Source organism: Gymnogyps californianus, chromosome 10, assembly GCF_018139145.2.
Source record: "Gymnogyps californianus isolate 813 chromosome 10, ASM1813914v2, whole genome shotgun sequence".
Lineage (NCBI taxonomy): Eukaryota > Metazoa > Chordata > Aves > Accipitriformes > Cathartidae > Gymnogyps > Gymnogyps californianus.
In genome coordinates, this window is record NC_059480.1 from 17,024,699 (window position 1) to 17,044,690 (window position 19,992).

General features: G+C 42.4%; 1 protein-coding gene across 5 annotated transcripts in view; it reads right to left on the reverse strand.

Moving 5' to 3' along the window:
* Positions 1-18,068: 18,068 nt before the first annotated feature.
* Positions 18,069-19,992, reverse strand: part of LPP (LIM domain containing preferred translocation partner in lipoma) — a 365,538-nt gene continuing 363,614 nt past the window's right edge. For all 5 annotated transcript variants that reach the window (XM_050902578.1, XM_050902579.1, XM_050902581.1 and 2 more), the window contains one exon: positions 18,069-18,839. In XM_050902578.1, the coding sequence (XP_050758535.1) occupies positions 18,711-18,839 (129 nt within the window). In that variant the 3' untranslated portion in view covers positions 18,069-18,710. The remainder of the gene's footprint in view (positions 18,840-19,992) is intronic.

The following is a 19,992-nucleotide window of genomic DNA, read 5'->3' on the forward strand; positions in this document are numbered from 1 at the left end:
GTCAAATGGATGGTGCAAGAGCTGAAAGCCTGTGAAAATCAGACTCCAGCTTTTAAATCAATTAGCTGAAGAATGGCATATGGTGTTTTGCAACTGATTATGCTTTCTGCAATGCAATAACTGAAGGAAAAAAAAGACTATGCATAACCTCTTCCATCAGTGCCACTGTCTTGCCCATCGATGCTAAATATACTAAGGTGAGGCTTTAAATGCACCTGTTACCTAAGTGTGGGAATATTATTTTCTACAAATGGTCAAATGCACCTTAGTACAGGGAGGATCTGCAATATTTGGCTGTTTCTAGGTCTCAAATGAGTCCTACAAATTACAAAGAATTTTTACTCTGTGACTTTGTTTTGAGCCTTCCCTATGGAGACTGAGCCCCCATCTCAGAGCCAGCGGAGAGGAAGGGTGCTGGTTTTGGCAAAGCTAGAGTCCTGTACTATACGTCTCTATAGCATGGTTTATTACCTTTCCTTGTTCTGTCATAGAACAGGAGTAACGTCCGTGGTGTTGGAATATGTGGATGGTAATTGGCTTTTGCTGTAATTAAATGCCTCGGTGCCAGCGTTTAATCAGCCGCCAAAGCCGTTTATTGCCTCATATACTGCTGCACCATGAGCATTACCCCTTAATTAGTTGCTGAAATAGTGATGATTTAGCAGCGTCTTTATATTTATACTTTAAGACAGCAGATTCAGTCCAACATCAACAATATTGCAAGATAAAAAAGCAGCCCATTCTGCTATGCAATGATTTGGGCTTATTTATTTTTCCTTACCTTGTGGAAAGCAGTGTCATGTGCATGTCCTGGTGACACCGCACTGGAGGTGCGGTTAGCACTTTGAAAGCTGTTGCTACGTCTCTGCTCCAGGACTGACCTTGTGTATTTTAAGTGGATTCAATATCAATAAAACATTGTCCCCAGAAACTCTCAGCAACAAAAGAGGTGTAGGCTTCCCCCACTTTGACTCACCGTTACCAAGGGTGCCTGGATCTGGTCTAGCAGACCAGAGGCAGAAAGCTCCCAGCCTTCCTCCCAAAAGCTCCCTGGGGAAGGGGGCTCCTCTGTGTCACTGGAGGAGCGGCACTCTGTCTTGCACGACCCTGGCAGGTTGTGACAGGTGACACTGACAGCAGCAGCAATTCTCCTGACAGCCCCATCCAAACTTCTCTTCCTCCCTTTCCCTGCTTGTTTTTGCAGCAGAGGTGGTGCTGTGTTATGCAGCCAGCCACTTGCCATTTTGTGGGGAATAGGGCAGTGAAAGAGCCCACTCACTGTGTCCATTTATCATCTCCCATTTCAGTTGTCTGAAAGCAAGAGGTCTGGTCTGTGCTGGTCTTTCAGAGCCCCTTGACAGTTAATGGCGTGAGAGAGGCATCTCCAGAAAACAGTTCACCCTGCCATGAAGAAGGTGTCCAAGAGACATCGGAGGAATGGCCCTTTGGAGGTATCCATCTATCACAGAGGGAGCCCTGCGGCTTGCTTGCATTGAACTCTTCTCTCCCAAACTATTAGAGATGGAAGAGATAAACCCTGCCCAGAACACCAATACTGCCTGCTAAGACTGGCACTGTAGGCAGATTCCCCAGCTTTCCAAGTTTCTTCCCAGCTTTGAAAACCCCTGAGGAAGCTTACAAAGCCCCCGAAATCTCAAAATTGACTAGGAAGCAAAAATCATCCTTGCTCTGTAATAAAACTCCATTTGTGACACAGAGGAAGTCATACAGCAAATTTGCCTAGATACCTTCAGGATAAACATACAAGACCCATCTTTGTTTAAAGCCAGGTAGTTAAACCTACAGTAGCCACATTTGGAGACAGCCATCGCATCAGGAGAACGCAGCTGTACAACTGCTTCTTCATTTGACCAGGAACATCACCAACAGAGCAATCTGTGGGGCTGCCAAATAGTCCACATCACCTCCATCCCACCCTAAATGCCTGGTATGGCTAGCCTTGGCACCTGGGTTTTAGATACACTTCACTCCCAAAGCTTTCATTGTCTTCAAAGAATTTTCGTTGCCTTTGATTGCAAGAAAAGCAGTGCCAAACTATCAAATTAATAGCTCCCCCACCCTTGGCCCTCGCCTCTGGCCCCCGGCCTGCTAATGCATTTTGATTTGTGTGTGGACAACATATCCCTGGAACTTTTCCATCGTAACAAGTTTAGGAAAAAATACCTTGTGCTATAAAGGAAGTAATAATATCGAGTTTGGAAAACTATATAGCAGTTTGAATGGACTTGAAAGCCTACACCATCACACTCCCTTTACTGCCAAGACAAAGCCTGTCAGACTCCCGTGTCCTGTAGGAACAAGCTGCAGAGTTCGTCCTTTCCTGAGGGAGAACACAGGCCCTTCCTAAAGTCTCCTGGGAAAGGGGAGGAGGAGCTGGGAGTGGAGCGGCTGCTTGCACCTCCTTCCATGGCTAACAAAGCATCCCCTGACAATATACAATCTACTAAAGAAGTCCTTCATGTTCACTGGAGGTGGGGAAGGAAGTAGGAGATTTAATTTGCAGCCAAGAATATTTAGTCTGGACAGTAGGAAAGACTGTCCAAGGGTGAAGACAACGCCGCTATAGAATGGACTGCCAAGGGAGGTTGTGGGATCTCCATCTGCACATGTCTTCAAGGGGACGCTAGATAAAATTTTGTTGGGAGTGACAAATGGGGAATGGGTTTAGCTGTATTGTGTGCCTTGGGATCTTTCTACAGCTCCATGAAAAACTGTTCTAAGAAAACTACTTTTGCTGATATTAATGGAGGACAGTATTCATCTCATTTAACCCTTAAAGACACAAAACAAACCTGTCTTAGGCACTCACCTAAAGAAAAGATGACAGACCTTCTCCACTGACTAGAGGGCCACCTTGGACAACAAAGCTGTCTTCCAGGTTACTAAAGTTCATCGAGATGAATCCCACCTTGAAGACAGCCTGTGCAGCTCTGCACAGGAGAAGATTTCTGAGAGCAAAGGGCTTTTATAAAAAGGTCCAAGGACAGAGAGGATACAAAAACAGAGGCTATAAGCAGGATGCAGATATTTAGCAGGTAAGAAACGGTCATTGGAAAAGCTTACCGGGATACACTGGATTCCCCACCACTTGAAGTGTTTCAGTCAGGGAAAGCGTTCGGTGAGGGTTTGGTGCTGTGCCACGTTCTCTGACTGGAGAGGTGAAGGTCAGGCTGTGTGGTGATCAGTGGTATTTTTGAAGCAGATTGGACTGGACCGGGAACAATCCAGATTATTTACTGGACCAGGAACAATCCCGATTATTTACCGCAACGACAGCCTAGAAACAATTTCCTAGAAGAGACAGGCTTTGCAAACCATACTTCTACTCTCCCCATAATAATTTGAATAATGTTCCTCCATTCAGCAGCAAAGCAAGGTGCTTGGCTCTGCTGTCACCCGATCACAACTCAAATTTGAGAATACTTGTGGGCAACCTCTACATACAATCCACCTCTGCAGATTACCTCATGGTTTAGGAATGGAGTGCTCTCTACTGCAAAGGTGCACATTTTTAAGAAGAGCGCAAAATTCATGAAGAGATGGCCAGTACAAGCAGGGGGTAGCCTCTCTTGTGACGTATTTCTAGCATCCTTGCTTCACTCAACAGTGAGAGGCTCTTGAATTAAGTATGTTGAGGAGCCACACAGTGAAATTTTGAACCCGAACGAGAGAGAGAGATGGAGGATATGAAGCATAATTGCAGGTGGAGGTTGGGAGAAAGTAAATACCATTTGACTTGAAAAAATAATTTCACACGCTAGCAAACAAAAATGAAATTTATAAGGAGTTTATTGGATTGGTAAAATGTAATAAAAAAGCATTTGTGATACTTCTGCAAAGAAAAAAGGCATCTGGTGATTTTGCATATTTATTTTCCCTTACAAAACATTAGAAAAGCATAACTGATAAGATAACAACTGAAAGAGCAGAGCAGAAAATACATCTCAATATAATTGGATAATGCGTAATAAAAATACAGAAAACACATGCTTAAACCAGCTTTCATTCTTTTACTGTAAAAAGTCATTTTACGCGTTGAATAAAAAATATATGCCGGTTGCTCTGAAAATTGCAGTTTAGAAGAGGTAACTAGCTGAGAACAAAATATATATATCTATATATATTTATAAATATAGAAAATGTGTATATGCTGCATCTGTCCTCAGAACAAACTGGAATAAATGGTTTTCAATTCATGCACACAAGTTACCAGAGAAAAAACTTCATATATTACCTAGTGGACCAATCCTGTAAGGTGCTGATTGCATTTCCTGAGTGCCCTCAAAGCCCTATGGAAGTAGTCAAAGAAGGAGACAAGTGGCCTGATGGGTTCAGTGACAAGGGAGGCTACTCAGCAGCTCACAGAAGGTGCACTCAGCAACTCGCAGGATTTGGGAAAACTCCAATGGCAGCAGGATTGGGCCCCTCACAGACTTGGGTAGTGCTTGTGCTCAGCAAGGGGTAAAACTCTGGTACCGCCAAGTTCTGACAGATAGGAGACCAGTCATAAAGCTCAAGTAATGTTACTTCATTAGGATCTGAGGGCAGGGAGTGTGCAGCAGAAGGCATCCCTCATATAGGGAATGCCTCCTTGTGCCCCTTATCTTGCCCAGATACCTAGGCTAGTGATTCACATTTAAAAGGAAGATGCTTCCCATACCACTGAGAGCCTCTGTCTGCTGGCGCAGGACAAGAAGCGTGGTCAGTCACGCTCCCCTCCCAACTGCAAAAAAGGCAACAATGCAAAACCTCTGTCTCAAGGGCTAAACCAACAGCTACCATAAAGCTGAAATACCACCTCAAACCTGGCCTAGTCATCCACTATGAATTACTGCACATCCAATAAACATCATCACCGCTGTACCCTAGAGCAGACAGGTCCACAGTTGGCAGGGACAGGCCAAAGCATAGCAGCTACATAGGACAAATACATTCCTGAAGGCACTTCCTCCTTGCAGTTTGAAAGAGCTAAGCCAATCTCCCAGCCCTTGGGACATTCGCCATGGGGCATTTAGCCAAGAGGAATCCTTCTGGAATGACCCATGTGTGGTTCAGACCCCCTTGTATCAGCCCACAGGTAAAGCCAGCATGAGAGACTAGGCTCTGAAACACAACAAGCCTCTGCTGTTTGTTCTGAGCTGGAAAGTGCTGTTACCAAAACTGCAGAATTGGTACTCCTGGTCTCTCATTTGACTAACAGGAGGGAAGGCACTGGAGGCTGCCCATCAGTCTGTCTGACGGTCCCAAACACAAGCTGTGGCATGAGAAACTACAGGACCCTTAAGGAAGCTGGATGCTGTCTAGCAAGATCATCAGAAAGTCCAAGCGTAACTTTGCTCTGCCCATACCTCTACCAGTACTCAGTCCTCACTCTCCAGAGGGACAACAGAGGAGGTCACAGTGGTGCAGTACTGAGCGTCAAAACATAAAACCTTTCCCTTTGCTGCATTTCGAATAAACCTTGCATTTCCTCTCTGACCACAGCAGGGAAAAGTTTCCTAAAACATGATTTGGGGGATTGAAAGTGAGAGCACATCAGCCTTTTTAATACAGTAGCACCAATCAAACACGCAGCCTTTGGTTCACCTTCAAATTTTCTCCTCTAACATTATATAAAAAATGAATAATGGAGAGCTTGTAAGAGACAATATTAAGCGAATAAAATCTCCAGATATGAATGACTCTGGAGTTCTGATAAGATAGAGACATTTGAGGAGATATACCCAAGTACCTCCACTACTGAATAGTTGCCTACCAGACAATGAGGTGTGTTAAGCAAGATGACAAGCAGTGCTGATGGAGTAAGCCATTGCTTTGCTTATCCCAATGGAGAACAGATGCTCAAAATTAACCTCTTGCTTCTCCCATCCCTGCTCAGCACTAGGGCTATTTCTCTGCTGCCCATAAAGGAGCACTGCAGGTCTCTGAAAAGGCACATAGTGAAGAAGGCGGAATACACTTTTTGTAAAGGCAGCTCTGTTAATAGCCTACTCTTCACCTTGCTGGTTGTTCTGCTTAGATGCTTGTCAGGTGCTTAGGCATTAGGCACATTAGAAATACTACTTTTTAGGTGGATAAAGCAAAGAACTAGATCAGGCTTGGGTCAAGGCAGAAAATGTCCATTTGCCAAACCAAAATGGGTTTCCAACCCATACAGAGCTGTCAGTAAAGCACTGGCAGATGTAAAAAAGTGCCCCAGTTCTGTATTTTCAATGGGTACCATCTCAACATAGTTGAAACACAAACCACAACCTCCGGCTGTGCATTTCAGTGCAAACTGCTCTTATCTCATACAGCCCTGAATGAAACATTAGTACAAAGGCAGCCTAACTGGAACAGGATCTTCTCCTCCCTCCCTGCAAATCCTAATCATTGCACACAATCCCATAGCTAACGGCAGAGAGAAAACACCTGTTTCTGGCAAAATACTTGCACTAGGAAGGCAGGATCAAGCCCTAGGCTGGACACAGACTCACCACAGGGAGCAGCTCTGACTATGGAGAGGATGAGGTGGACCTTGCTTCAGCAGCAGGCCTTCCTCGCTCCCATGCTGCAGCAGTGTGGCAAGCTGGAGCAAACGTTTGCAGAGCAGGTGCTGGGCTCTGGCTCTAGTTTAGGGAACACTTCAGAGGATGGCATTTTGCTCCTTGGCCATCGCCAAGGAAAACAATAAAAGCAACAAGAAACTACACTGAATGGCCATCTCCCTTTCATTTTGAAATCTGAGCACTTTCCCAAATGAAGGCATTCGTCCCATCTAGAATTCATATTTGGAAAACCTCCCTATATCAGAACTGGAAAATATTCTGATTGCATTTTCTGGTCCTAAACTCTAGGTGAGCTTTCCTAGACAGAGCTCCTAACTTTGTTTTAATTCAGTGCCCAAACCAAAATGGCTTTATACCATATAGGGACCAGAGCAAGACTAGGACAGAACAAACGATGAGTAAAAATAACGACACCATGAAAAAGCACATGGTCCTGACTATCAGAAATGCTGAATAAGCAAAGCTGCTATGGAACAAAACTACCATGAGATGTAGGAACAGCCATTAACAAAAAAATCAGAGCAATTATGCCCTTTATTTTTGGCCACGTTTATTATTTTCACCTCTCTCTTCTCACAGATGAAATGGGGCAGGCTAGTTCTTTTTCCTGTTCAAGTCGGCTTTGCTCTCCGGGCTGTCATGCTGCTGGCACAGACCTGCGGAGACAGGACTTCCCGCACTTTAGGGGAATGCTGAACTGGGGCTATTTTTTAAACATCAAACTATTCCTGTTCACTGTACACTCTGCTTCCAAAAATAAAACAAGCATCTGAGTCTTTAAACAAGCGGATGGACCCTTTAAAGTTTCATAACAATCTTTTAAACCTGGGATAGAAGGGATGGGAACAGGAATACATTTTCCTACTTACGGGAAATAATGAAACCAACGTTTCTGGATATGAAATGTTAGGTAATAACAAATCAGAGGTCTGTTGCTGAGCCCGTTCTGCCAGCCAGCCCCTGTGAGAAAAAGCCAGTGAGAAAGGGGGTTTTTTTTGCACTGATGAACCTAAAATGAAAGCAGGGGCAATAAACGGGAAGGAAGAGGGTAGACAGGTACATGGCATGGAAATGACTTGCCTGGAGCAACCACACAAGTCAGCAGAAAAATGGCAAATATAACCTGTCTCCTTATTCCCTCAGCCCTGTTCCCAAAACTAGTTTGAGAATGAATTGGGGGAAGGGGAGGAGGGAGCAGCAATTTGAACACAGCAGATGCTCCAGTTTAAAACATATCTTCCCAAAGAGGAACTGAGGGTGGGGGCAGGGGAGTTGGCTATTATTAATGTCCTTCCGTATATAGCAAAGCAGACATCCTGCATAATGGCAACACAATACATCAATAATAGCCCAAGAATAGCTTCCTACCGTTTTTTTCCCCCTGACAGTTAGAAACATAAAGAGAAAAATCAAGCTGCTGAGATAAATAGCTGAGTCTCCACCCCCACCTCAAATTGCCTTGGCATATTTTAAGAGATAAATGGTTCTATGAGAAATTTAAATAGCTTTCTCTTTTCTTTTTTGGCAGCTGCAGGAACTGGGTCAGGTGTAGAAATTATTAATTTCGAAGCCTGAAAAACCCATGTTTGAAACTAAGGGTTTTTTTCCTTTAAAGCATCAACTTTCTTAGAAGTAGAGTTAGAAAAAATTAAAAAATAATTGAGGGGATTTTTTTAAACAGAAGTCAGACCAAAAATAATTAAATAACAGTGCAAGCTGCAGAAAAGGGACAATTTGCATAACAGTTTAATGGACATTAAAAGTATCCATAGTGGATTGTTAATTTTTTTTTTGCATATAGTATAGTATTTGCACAATGGCTTTCGTTCCTCTTGATCAAACACAGCACTGGGAGTATGCCTCGAAGAAAAAGACTGGGAGGCACCATTCTGTAGTTTTACCCTAACTTTAGTGCATGTTTCCAAAGAGACAAGAGATTACTGCCAGAGTGACCAGCACCAAGCACCTTCACAAGGAGCCCATTTACTTACTGCCAGGTCTCAGGATTGACACCCCAGTGAGCTGATCTGCTTGAGGCTGCGCTCACTGGTGCTCAGAGCTGGTGAACCTGGTACTGAACCACACGTAAATCACTGCCTTCCCCCTTCCACTCAAGTTAGTCTTGCTTTACACGTTGATACCAGGATTTCTAACCCAGCTTCTCTGCATGATGCCAAAAGCCATCTCTCTCCTCATGCTATATGTGGAAGGATCTCTTTGCAACCATAAAACCCTGAATCTTACAGAGAAGAAAGGTCAAATCCTCTAGAAACTGCTCTGAGCAAAGAAATGCTGATACGTAAACTTCCTCACAGGACAGTACACTAGTTAAGACCTGTGAAAGTTTCAAACTTCCAGTCCTACAAAGACTCCAAGATCTTAAAAGATACCCAGTTGGCATGCAGCCTGCTCCCTCTGCTGCACGGCTGGTAAAATCCCCCCTGTCCCCCATGCTCTGTTCCGTGTCCCAAATCAGGCAGATACCTGAGAAAGAGGACTCCCTTGTTTAGACCTGCAGCACCTCCGCAGGGCTGACGGCTTGTGCTCTACTTCCCTTAGTGACCAATCAAAAATTTAAAAGGTGACAAAGACACAGATGTAAATAGAACTGCAGTGCCTAGAAAGTCAGAGCACAGATAGGATCAGAAGACAGACTGTAATTACAGGCCCTGCTACTTATTACATAGGCCAGTTGTGCTACATGAGCCTTCGGTGGAAACTTCCTGTGTAATTAATAAAGGAGAAACAGAATACTTTCGCAATCACTTTTCTAGCTTTCACTGTGGGGGTCCAATCCTGCCATCCTGGATTAGCTCTAATCATAGACAATCTTTCTCTGCATAAACTGAAGGCATCTGTTCTGTAAGACTAAAAAAAAAAAAAAGGAAAAAAGAAAAGAAGGACAAAACTCTCATTGCAAACCTACACCATGCAATCAAGAAGGAAAGGAAATCAATCCTGAAAACCCCCACCCAGATTGTAATCTGACAATGTTCTCAAGGCATCTGGCAAAAAGAAAGAAGAAAGAAGAATGCTATGAAATATTTAAAATCCTACTTCTGTCAGGAATACGTGAGAGGGGAAAGGTGAGTTTGAGAGGGCTGCATTATTTGTAAGCCAAAACCTGAAAGCACCACCTTTTGCATAGGAGCATGAGATGCCCTTGGCCCAAGGCAGAGCGGTCCTGAGAACAAGTACAAGACACTGATTCAACAGGGACTGGCATGACAAGGTCAAGGCTGTGTGTGAGCAGGACAAAAGAAGCTGTCCTGCACACCATGGTATGTATCATGGGACGTCAAGGGTAAGCCAACCAAGAGAGTTAATAATACAGTAAAATAGCTGCATGTTTGCAGCCCATAACTGATCCTCCTCATCTAAAGCTTCAATCGGATTTTCAACAGCATGGGAAATAGGGCATTCCTCAAGGGAGGATTTCTCCTAAAAGCACTTCTCTTACTGCTGAGACTCTTCCCAAAGAAGGACATCCAAGGAAGGGGAAACTGCCCTGTGAGATCTGAGATGCACTGAATGGCACTTTGCTTTGCTCCTGCACCCAGGATCTTGCCCTCTCCATTCTCAGATCCCCACTGGTGTGGAGCACCTTTGCAGAAAGATCTCAGCCAGGCCTGACCACTGGGCTAATCTCAACCTGCCTCATGAAAAGCAGGCGCAGAAAGAGGCTGGACGTGCCCAGCTGTCATAAGGAGGGGAGCAATCAAGCAGACACTCAGGAGTTACGATGCTCGGTCACATCCAGCTGCCTGCTGTACAGTTCCAGTAGAAACCATAAAAGACTTCAGGACAAGCACTGGGCATACAAATGGGATCAAAATGGTCCTGAAACGCTGAAACAAAAGACACTTTGGAACAAAACTGGCACAGCCACAATCCCCACAACACTTGCGTAAGATAGAAAGAAAGAATCCCTAGAACGTATTTATCAAAAGCCATTTTATGCAGATTTTTCCTTCTGAATATTTAAAACATGGTGAATATTAAACTTCAGAGATTCTTAATACGTTCCAAAGCCCCACGGACCTTTGAAATGGTAGCTCATCAATATGCAACATCTAATGTCGTCAAAAAAAAAAAAAAAAAAAAAGAGGGGAAAAAGAAAAGATCTTCATCCTCTGCACATAGAGGTTACAGCGAGAATATCAAGGAAAAAAAAACTTCCAGCATCTTATGCAATAGGTTAAATTCACTCTGGTTGGGAAAGTTTCACTTTCTGCAAGAGAGAAAGTGCCTGTACGTGCACTGCTGCTGGAAGCTTCTTCTGAAGTGTGAGGCTGAAACTGTGTAGCTGGATTACAGTAAGTAGTTTATTAAAAAAACCAAGGCTTGTGGCTTTGCATCCTGTTCCAGTCCAATGCAGTCTCAGGATCCCCTCTCCAAAGGCCAGCAGACAGTGCGCCACCTAAAAATCCATTCTAGTCCAAAATGCTGTGGTTGAAATGGCTTTGCTTGTTTATAAAGTTTAGTGTTTCGTATCGCTTGCATCTGACCTTCAGCAGAAAGAAAAGCTCAGTTAAATTGTGCAAATATGTACCAAATGGGAGCAAGGGAAAGCAGCCAAAAATGCTGCATGAGCTTTTGCAGGGCTGCAGCCTTTTAGGAGCACCAGTGAGATGAAGTGGATGAGAGGCCAAATTGATTTAGGCTCCAGGCAGGAGCTTAAAACACCATGACATCCAAATTCACAAAGAAAATGTTCTGTTACTGCAACCCCAAATTTCCTGCACATGAAAACACTGTTTTCTTTCATCTTTAGGAGATGCTTATTCTGTAAACCGACATTTAAAAATGAACAAACAAACAGGAGTCAGCTGACAAAGGATTCTTGCTGGTGAATGGAAGTAGGTCACTCTGAGTATTTTGCCTTTACAGTCTGGCTTAATATTAGTGTTGTACACAAAACAGTAACAAAACTGCACTGGAGACAGGAAAAGACTCTAATTTTGTCTTTTCTATGAAAATTAGCATTAACATTCAGCATTAATGTGCAATACCTCCCCAGTACCCGATATCTGGTTAATTAAAAAAAAAAACACCACCACAAAGCAAACCACACACTAAATTAAACAACAACAAAAACCCCTTACTGGTCAGCCTGCATTTAAAGACATCTTAGTAATCGGGCAGAGAGGAATTTTCCTGAAGGAACATAAAAGAAAATGAAAGCTCCACATACAAGACCAAATAAAATCTTCTGTCTCTCACAAATGCAAGTTCTGGCTGCCCTTTTACACAAACATATTAAAGGAATAAAACTGGAGGAAAAAATAAAAGAGGAAAAACTAATAAATTCGTTTTTGGAGAAAAAAAATATTTAAAACCAAACAAACTATCCTTCAAACAAATTTCTTCATGATAAATCCCTGCAATCATGTGGTTCTAAATTACATGGTTAAATATGACTGAAAAAGTAAGGCACAATTTCATAATCATTTTAAAAGCAGTAATTATAATCATTTTCTTTGATATCCATGTGGCAGGCCACTGATACTATGGATACACAAAACTACTTGATTAAAGATCTGGAAAAGTTTTTCCAACTACTAGCTAAGACTCACAATACCTCTGTGAAGTAAGTAACATACCATCTTCACTGCAAAGATGAGTGCACATTGAGCAAATGGAAAAAGCGGATAAGAGAGCTGCTTGCGGACAAAGGGAAGCAGAGGCAAAAAAGTAGAGACACCCCAAGTGTCATGTTCCTGAACCCCTGGAAATGTAAAGGTAATGCCACCACCTAGGGCTTCTGTTTCCTCCCTCATTTTCTAAAAGATCTAGGTATGATGAGAAATGTGGACAAACAGCAAAATTAAAAAAAAAAGTTTGAACTGAATGCTCTTGATACCAGTGATCAACCCCATTGCTTCCACATGTAACTTGAAGCCAAAGAGACCAGGAGCACGTAGCCAGGAATAAAGCCCAGCGGGGTATAAGTAGCAGTGCTCAATATTGCAGCCTGTATTTCTACTTAGTTGTAGCCCCACAACTACCTTATGCGTGCGTGTGAGTGCATATGCCAGAGCGGTCTGCAAGTGTTTGAGCTTAGTTTTTTTCAGATCACAGCAGAGAATTTCCAGGCTGAAATGAGCACTGTTCCTCAATGTCCACCAGGAAACCTACTGAGGTTATGGGTTTTCTCTTTGATTTTTAGATGCTGGGTGAATGTTACAATTTCACAAGTTTAAAGGCTACTCTCTCTCATGCTCCAAATGCCAGTCGGGCAATCAACTGTTGCAAATTCAAATTTGAAATGCTGAGGAAGCCAGGTAGTATTTCTAGAAATGTTGAAGGAGAAATGCCATTCCCAAGCCCAGAAGGGTATGTGGAGATGAAGTTCAATCAGTGTCTCTTGATCGTCATGGCAGTTGCCATAATGTGCTTACATTCTTCAGTAATTTCAGGGGAAAAAAAAACCCAAAGAAGAAAATTGCAATTGCCACAGAAAAAGACCCTGGCACTCCCCATAGCCAGCCACTCCATGGCTTTAAGACGGGAAAGAAAAATGAACCCAACAGAAGTAACACTGTTATTTTAAGAAGAGTCACATTATTTGGATTGTTCTAACAAAGGAAACAGTGACTTCAAAATTAGCAAAACTAGTTAAAAATAGGGAAAAAATATCTTGTGAAAGGTTTCAAAGGTTTTTTTATTTCACCAGGTCCAATATTGAACCATTTCCCAAGAACACGGGTGCTTGTTTTTAAATAGAATTTTTATCCAAAGAAGTTTTCAAAATCATCACAGAAACTTTAATTTACCAGCAGGAGAAACTCAAGAACTACAAAAAACTGAGAAAGATTATGTGGGTTTTTGAGAAATGAAAATATCTGTTAACAATTCTGAAATTTATTTAGATAAAAATTCAATATGGTTTTAATTATAATAGCAAAAAACTCCCCTGTTGTGGATAACATGGCAAAAAGAGAGAATTTCTCATTTAAAAAATGGCCCTTCTGACATCACATAATTTAGTGTAAAAATTGTGACCAGCTCTAACTGGAAATAGTGTTCTCACAGCTCTCTCCGTTTGTACTTTACTAACCTCTAGATGGTACTAAGTAGTTCCTGCTATCCTTTGGCAAGAAACCCTCAATTACCATCACTAGTGTTTTCTCATGGGAATTTCACCACAGTGAGATTCTTCAGCACATCTCTCTTTGATAGCCCTGACTTACAGTATTGAAGTCTATATAAGGTGTAGTCAACCCAACTTGGTGAACAAATAAGCAAATCAACATGATGAAGCAACTGCAGGAACCAGGTATCAATAGAAAATAGTTATAAACTCATATTCTTTCTGAGCCATTCAGCTGAAGTACCAGGTTTCTAACATTTATCTCTGATGCTGAAGGAGGGCAAAGACACAGGATTTTCCTCAAAGGGCCTTCTCTTGGGTCCTGTTATCCTTTGTCTGCTGGACTTTTTCAAAATCAAAAGGAACTAGCATTTATCAAACCTAAGCTAGGCTTGGCTGACCATGGCCAGGCAACAGCCGCCAAAACAGGTCCAAAGAGATTTCAGTATGACTTGTTGCATATTCTCTTCAACAACCACCTTTTCTCTAAAAGACACTTTTTTCCCCTCATTCTTCTCAGACACATTTTGCTGATAGGCAGAAAGTCAACTTAAGGCCTGTGTCTCATGAAAGTCTCGCTCCTCCCGTCAGGATGAACGCTATTATGTAGAGTTCACTATGATAAACACTTTGGTACTCCCACACCTCTATGATTAAGTCATTACCCAAGTGTTTTGCAGCTGTGATAAAAATCTAAGAATTAAAAGACTTTAAAAAAACCCCCAAAATTAAAGGTGCATTATCTGATAGGCTAAGGCAATGGTGTTGCTTTCTGTTTTTAAAAGCAATATTCAGGCAATGATTAAAATAAGTGACAATAAAACCATCACATTCATAAAACACTAGTGTTAGCCTTGGGGATATGCTTAAGGATTGCGCTGTAACCAAGGCAACCCAATCTTCTGGAGAAAGTTTAAGTAGACAGTTTTAAAGCCATGGTTCAAAGACCCAGTAAAACTGGCTGTAGGGCTACTTGTGACATATGGAAAGTGCCACAGCCACCCGACACGAAGCACTGATCTTGTAATAACTCATCCTCCTGTTGTCCAAATGTTACGTTGGATCAGCTACTGGGTGCCCTCCTGCCGTTGGCAGAAGGGGAACACAGGAGCCATTTCATGTGTTTTGGGTAATTTGACAGAAATTTCACTGTGCCCACATCCTACCCAGATCAAATCTGTATGACTGGGTGATACAGAATCAGTCTGGTATTAATGACTGTAGACCCACGGCTTATGTCACACCATGCAATGGCTTTAAGCCTGTGCTTAAACAAACCCCAGGGGCTTGAATATTTTGCTAAATTAGAACCTGATCCTGGACCCTCCTGGGCCCTGTCTGGCCACACAAATCATGGGATCAGGCCCTACTTGCCAACAAATGCTAGACAAAGCCAAAACAGCATAAACAAAAACTGCAGACTTGAACAGAAATGTCTGTGTGATCTCCCAATTCTTTCTGAAAGGAACAGTTTGGACGTTACCACAGCCACAGATGATGTGAATTTTCATCATGGCTAAGAAGTCCACCTGAAGAAAAGCAAGGTCTCTTTGGCAAAAAGACTCCTTCTTTGGAACAGATAAAACAGGATATATTACAAATTTGTGATAAATATTGTGATGAAGCAATATCCCAGTGGTTCTTAACTGCAGTGCAATTGAGATAAGTCCACCAGCATTTCCTAAGTAAATCCGGAAGCGTCAGAGGGGAGATTTCCATACACATGTGGGTGATGAGAGCCTCTGTGATGTATACACATTTATGCAATATCTTCCAAATATATTTATAGCAATTTTAGAAGCCAAAACCACACGCATTACACAAAATAGAGTGTTTTGGACGCTCACTCCTTCCAATAGGCAGACAGCTTTGGTGTTTCAGAGGTGAAAACAAAAGCATGATAGTACCTTTGCCCAGATGTGTCAGGTCTAGAAATTACCCACAGTACCTCAAATACCAACACTGCTCAATCTTTGTCAAACATCTTCCATCCATGGATTATTTAATGCTTGAAAAGTTTGGCTTTCACCTCCCTGCATGCCAGCCCAACTCACCACAGCACCCTAATAACACAGAGGATTCGGATCTAGATCTCCTGGCTGGCCCTTAGCTTTGAAATGGGCTGGAATCCCAAACCTACATACCGGCAAACTTCTCTGGAAAGAGAAGACAGAACTCCACAAATCAGTAGTTTGGGCCAATCTGTAGTTTAATTCCCATAATGTCCCTGGGAGGTTGGAAAGAAGCCCTCTCGTGCAGAGGGCGTAAGACGAGAAGCCATATGACTTGCTCCAAGGCCAGCCTGTGGCAAGGCCATAAAAAGCCCGAAGGCTCTGGACTTTAGTCCTCCTTAGTCTAGGCCACATTCCGTGGGAAGGCACAATAGCTCGTTTCCATCAATTACCCCAGCGTTATTCAGGAGAGTCTCATCAGCCACTTGATTTAACACTAACAAGAATAAGGAAGATCAGAGCTATGTTTGCTGCCTGATGAATGGCTTATTCTGCACCCGAGTGCATCACGTCCTCCCCTGTGCTTGCAGAGGTGTAAAATCCTCCACAGGGATACAATAGTGTTAGCAATCCCAGCTCTGACCTCCCGTGCTTTTGTAGGGTTAGTGCAAACTGGATTTGCTCAATAGTTGCAAGTTTTTTTTGACTGGTGGTGGTGCAGACTGCATGTAAAGAAGTGAGTTCAGAAATACCTTACGTGCCATGGTTCAGGGAGCAGGAGCCCAGATGGAACCTGGCAGGAGTCACGGTGCAAAAAAAATCTGTTTACGTCTGAGGCAGTAAAATTCTTGAAGGCCGGGACAGAAATCTAGTATAAAAAGGCAAACTGCTTCAGCACAGCCACTATGGTGGAGAATGATTTCTTTTGCTTTAATGATGCCACCCTTCTACAAAGAAGAATTCATTCTGAGCTGTGAATTTTGGGAAACTTCCCTGACATTGGTGGAGTTTGCCAACATATAAACCATGTAAGGAACAGAGGTTTCAGACTGGTATTTCTGTATTTGAATTTACTGGATACAGCTAAATCTATTAAATTTCACAGTGCTCTTCCATAAAGGTTAGTGCTAAACTGAAAGGAAATGCACCGTTTGCAGGAGCTGCAGTGAGTATCTCAATTTTTCCTCTTTGTTTCCTATCGGTCTAGCTCATCTAACTTTTCTTTTCAGCATTAGTGGGTATAATTATATCAGGCTTCTGTTATAAAGACTAAAGATGAAAGCACCATATTCTTATGTTTTTCAGTGGGTGCATGAAAAAAATGCTTGTAACTTACTCTTGAAAAGTGCCAGTTTGTCACTTACATGGTCAATCAGCCTGCAACTGTTTCAGTTCTGCTTCTTAATTTGTTAAGTGCAAAGAAAGGTATTTTCTTTGATTACATCTGCAAATAAGATATTAATGTCAATTCAGTGATATGAAAATTACTCCCTCACTATGTAATTTGCACCTTAGTTATTATGGGTTTCATGAACAAGAATATTATAGCTGCTCAGAATGCTGTGGATTTCTAATTTTTATATTTTTTTTTAATTAACCAAACTAAAAAAAACCCCACCAACATGAGAAAAAAAAAAAAAGGTTATCTGTGCCCAGCTTTTATTTACCTTGGCATATGTATTAATTCTGGACCGAAGATGAAAATGCTGCTGCTGGCCCAGCACTCTTCTGCAATGACATTTCACCAGAGAGAAGTTATAAGTGGCTGGGATGAAAATGAAAGAGGAAAAAAAAATGCTTACTTTTTGGAATGGCATAGAGAAGGGTTTAATACCTTCTTTAGCTTTCTTAAGATAAAAACTGAACAACAGCACGTATTTAGGAGTATTGTTTTTGCTGTTGTTGAAATAAGATCCTTAGTTTTTTTAATGAGAACTCCAGATCATGTGTGTTAACATCAGACAAATGTATATCCCAAGGCCTGATTCAATCCCTGTTACAGTGGAAGGAAAATCCTCCCATTGCAATAAACAGGAGATGGAACAAGACTCTATTGCTTCAGTATCTACCCAGAAACCAACACTGCCAGTGGTCCCACTAGAATGGGGTGTGTGAGAGAGTGGCATAAGATTTTTTGAGCATTGCTTTGCACTGCAGTTCTATGTAGTCTTTTTTTTTTTTAACCACTGGGATTTTAAAAATGTGTTTCCAGGCCCACATCCTTAAATGACCTTCTCAACGGACATGATTGGCTTATACCTCTGGTAAATCAAAAGCACATTGTGTGTGTGTGTGTAGTGTGTGTGTAGTGTACAGTGTGTGCAAGCTCACATCTTTCTGTGATTGCTCATACATTGTGAATTGGAAGCATCACTACTGAGTAAATTTATGCAATAGCAAAATATAATTTCATAAGAAAAAGAAAAAACCCTATTGAACTGGAAGGGAATGGAGACAAGTAAGGGCCTAAGAAAGAAGATCTAGATAACAAATCTGTGTCCCAAGGATACAAGGTCACACCTACACTTTTAGGTGCAGTACAGTTGAAGTTGCATTGTTTGTGTTATGATGAGAGGAGTGCTGGGTCTGCTCTCACACCTTCTAGGGCAGTGGAGCTACTTCTGCTGGTGATCCAGATCCTGTTAAAGTCAAAGGGGAAGCTCCCCATGACTTCAATGAGAGCTGGTCAGGTTCTCAAAATATATTGGGAGAAAGAACTAGCTCAGCCATCTTTCACCTTCTACCTTCATGTACTTCTTAAGAGACACGAATCAAACACAGAAATATAGTTAGCACCATGTTTAGACCTCCTTCTACAGGCAGATAACTTAGGTGCTGTGACCACTTATCTCCATCAGCTGCAGAGACAGCAGGTGGTCTGACTCACTTGCTGCCCTCCTGAAAAGTCATGTCTAAATTAGGTGCCTGTCATGGGCAGTCTGAACATGGCCTCTCGAACTGCCCTCTTGTTCCAAGGCCTTCCAGTTTTAATTATTTTTTTTTTAAACAGAGATTCAGACCCTAGGCTGGAAAGAAATCATGCAAAGCTTGTGCAATATCCCCAACGGGCATCCTGGGGAGGGTCACAGTTGATACTCAGAGATCAGTGCTGGCCTTGGCAGTCAGAGCCTGGATCCGAGCAGAGTTGCAGGTCTTGCAAAGGATGTGCCCATCCAGAGGGTAACAGCCCTGATTGTCCCCTTCAGACAGGAGGCCACCACAGTCCTAGGAAATAAGCAAACAGAAAGAGCAAAGTAAATAAGAAAGAAGAACAAGATTAAGTGAAGAATCTATTAGTCAAAGAAACTCTCTCCTGACTCTCCACCTTGTAACAGGATCCAGCCTGAATCAGCGTAAAGCATGAAGCTGAGGTACGTGATGTCTTTCACGATTAAGCCATTTATCCTGATAAGAGACAATGCTGCAGAGAAGATGGGTTCCCAAGCTCTCTGCTGAATTTAATCCAATTGAAAATAAAAGGAGATTATTCCCTTCACATTTCTGAGGAAGGAAAGGTCTTTAGCATTGAAGAAAACATCAAACTTAAGCACATATTTATTAATGCAAAAAAGGACAAAAAAGAAGCATCACTGGGAAGGAAGTCTGGTACCAATATCTGACTACAGGTAATCTCCTTTGGAAGAGTTAATGCCACAAAGCTATAGCATCCATTCCAGGGGTGACAGCTAAGCAAACTCCCTGCTTGTCTCCCCTCACCAGAATTGTCACCTGTGTTGGTACTGCAATTGGCCCAAAAGGTTGTGGCTGAAAGGAGGATGTCACTGAGACAGGCACATGGAAACCCCACTAAAATGCCCAAAACCTGCTCCAAAGACCTCAGCCTCTAAGAACATAAGGCTAAGTATAGCTGCTAGGAAAGTTGGGAATTATCCCTCACTGTGTGATCAAGCCATCACTTGGCCCAAGACTGCCAATGGAGCTGCGGTGAGGGGATTACGGCTTGCTTAGAGGCCATGCCTCTATGTTTGTAAATATACCTGGCAAGCAAGTGGTGGAAAGAGGAATATCATTGTTCCTTTTGAGATAGCTGAGGCACATGGAGGTCAAGGCCAAGTGACTGTGTCCTGTGCTTTCCACTGCATCTACTTCTGACATTCATGTGTGTGAAGCCTAGGTATCTCAGCAGCCAGCATGGGGACATGCTGTATGACAAAGTAGGCTCTACAAAATTTAGTGTAGGAATGTCCCAGCATGTTTAAAAAACTGGGCCTAAGTAATGGGCTGATATGTACACTGGAAGCCAAGGTCAGATTGAGAAGTGAACCAGATGCCTCAAGTTTCAGCCTAGACCTTTAAGCCTTAGTCCATCCTTCTTTCCGGTTAAAGTTATTAAACCCGCAACTGTGATAAGAAACAC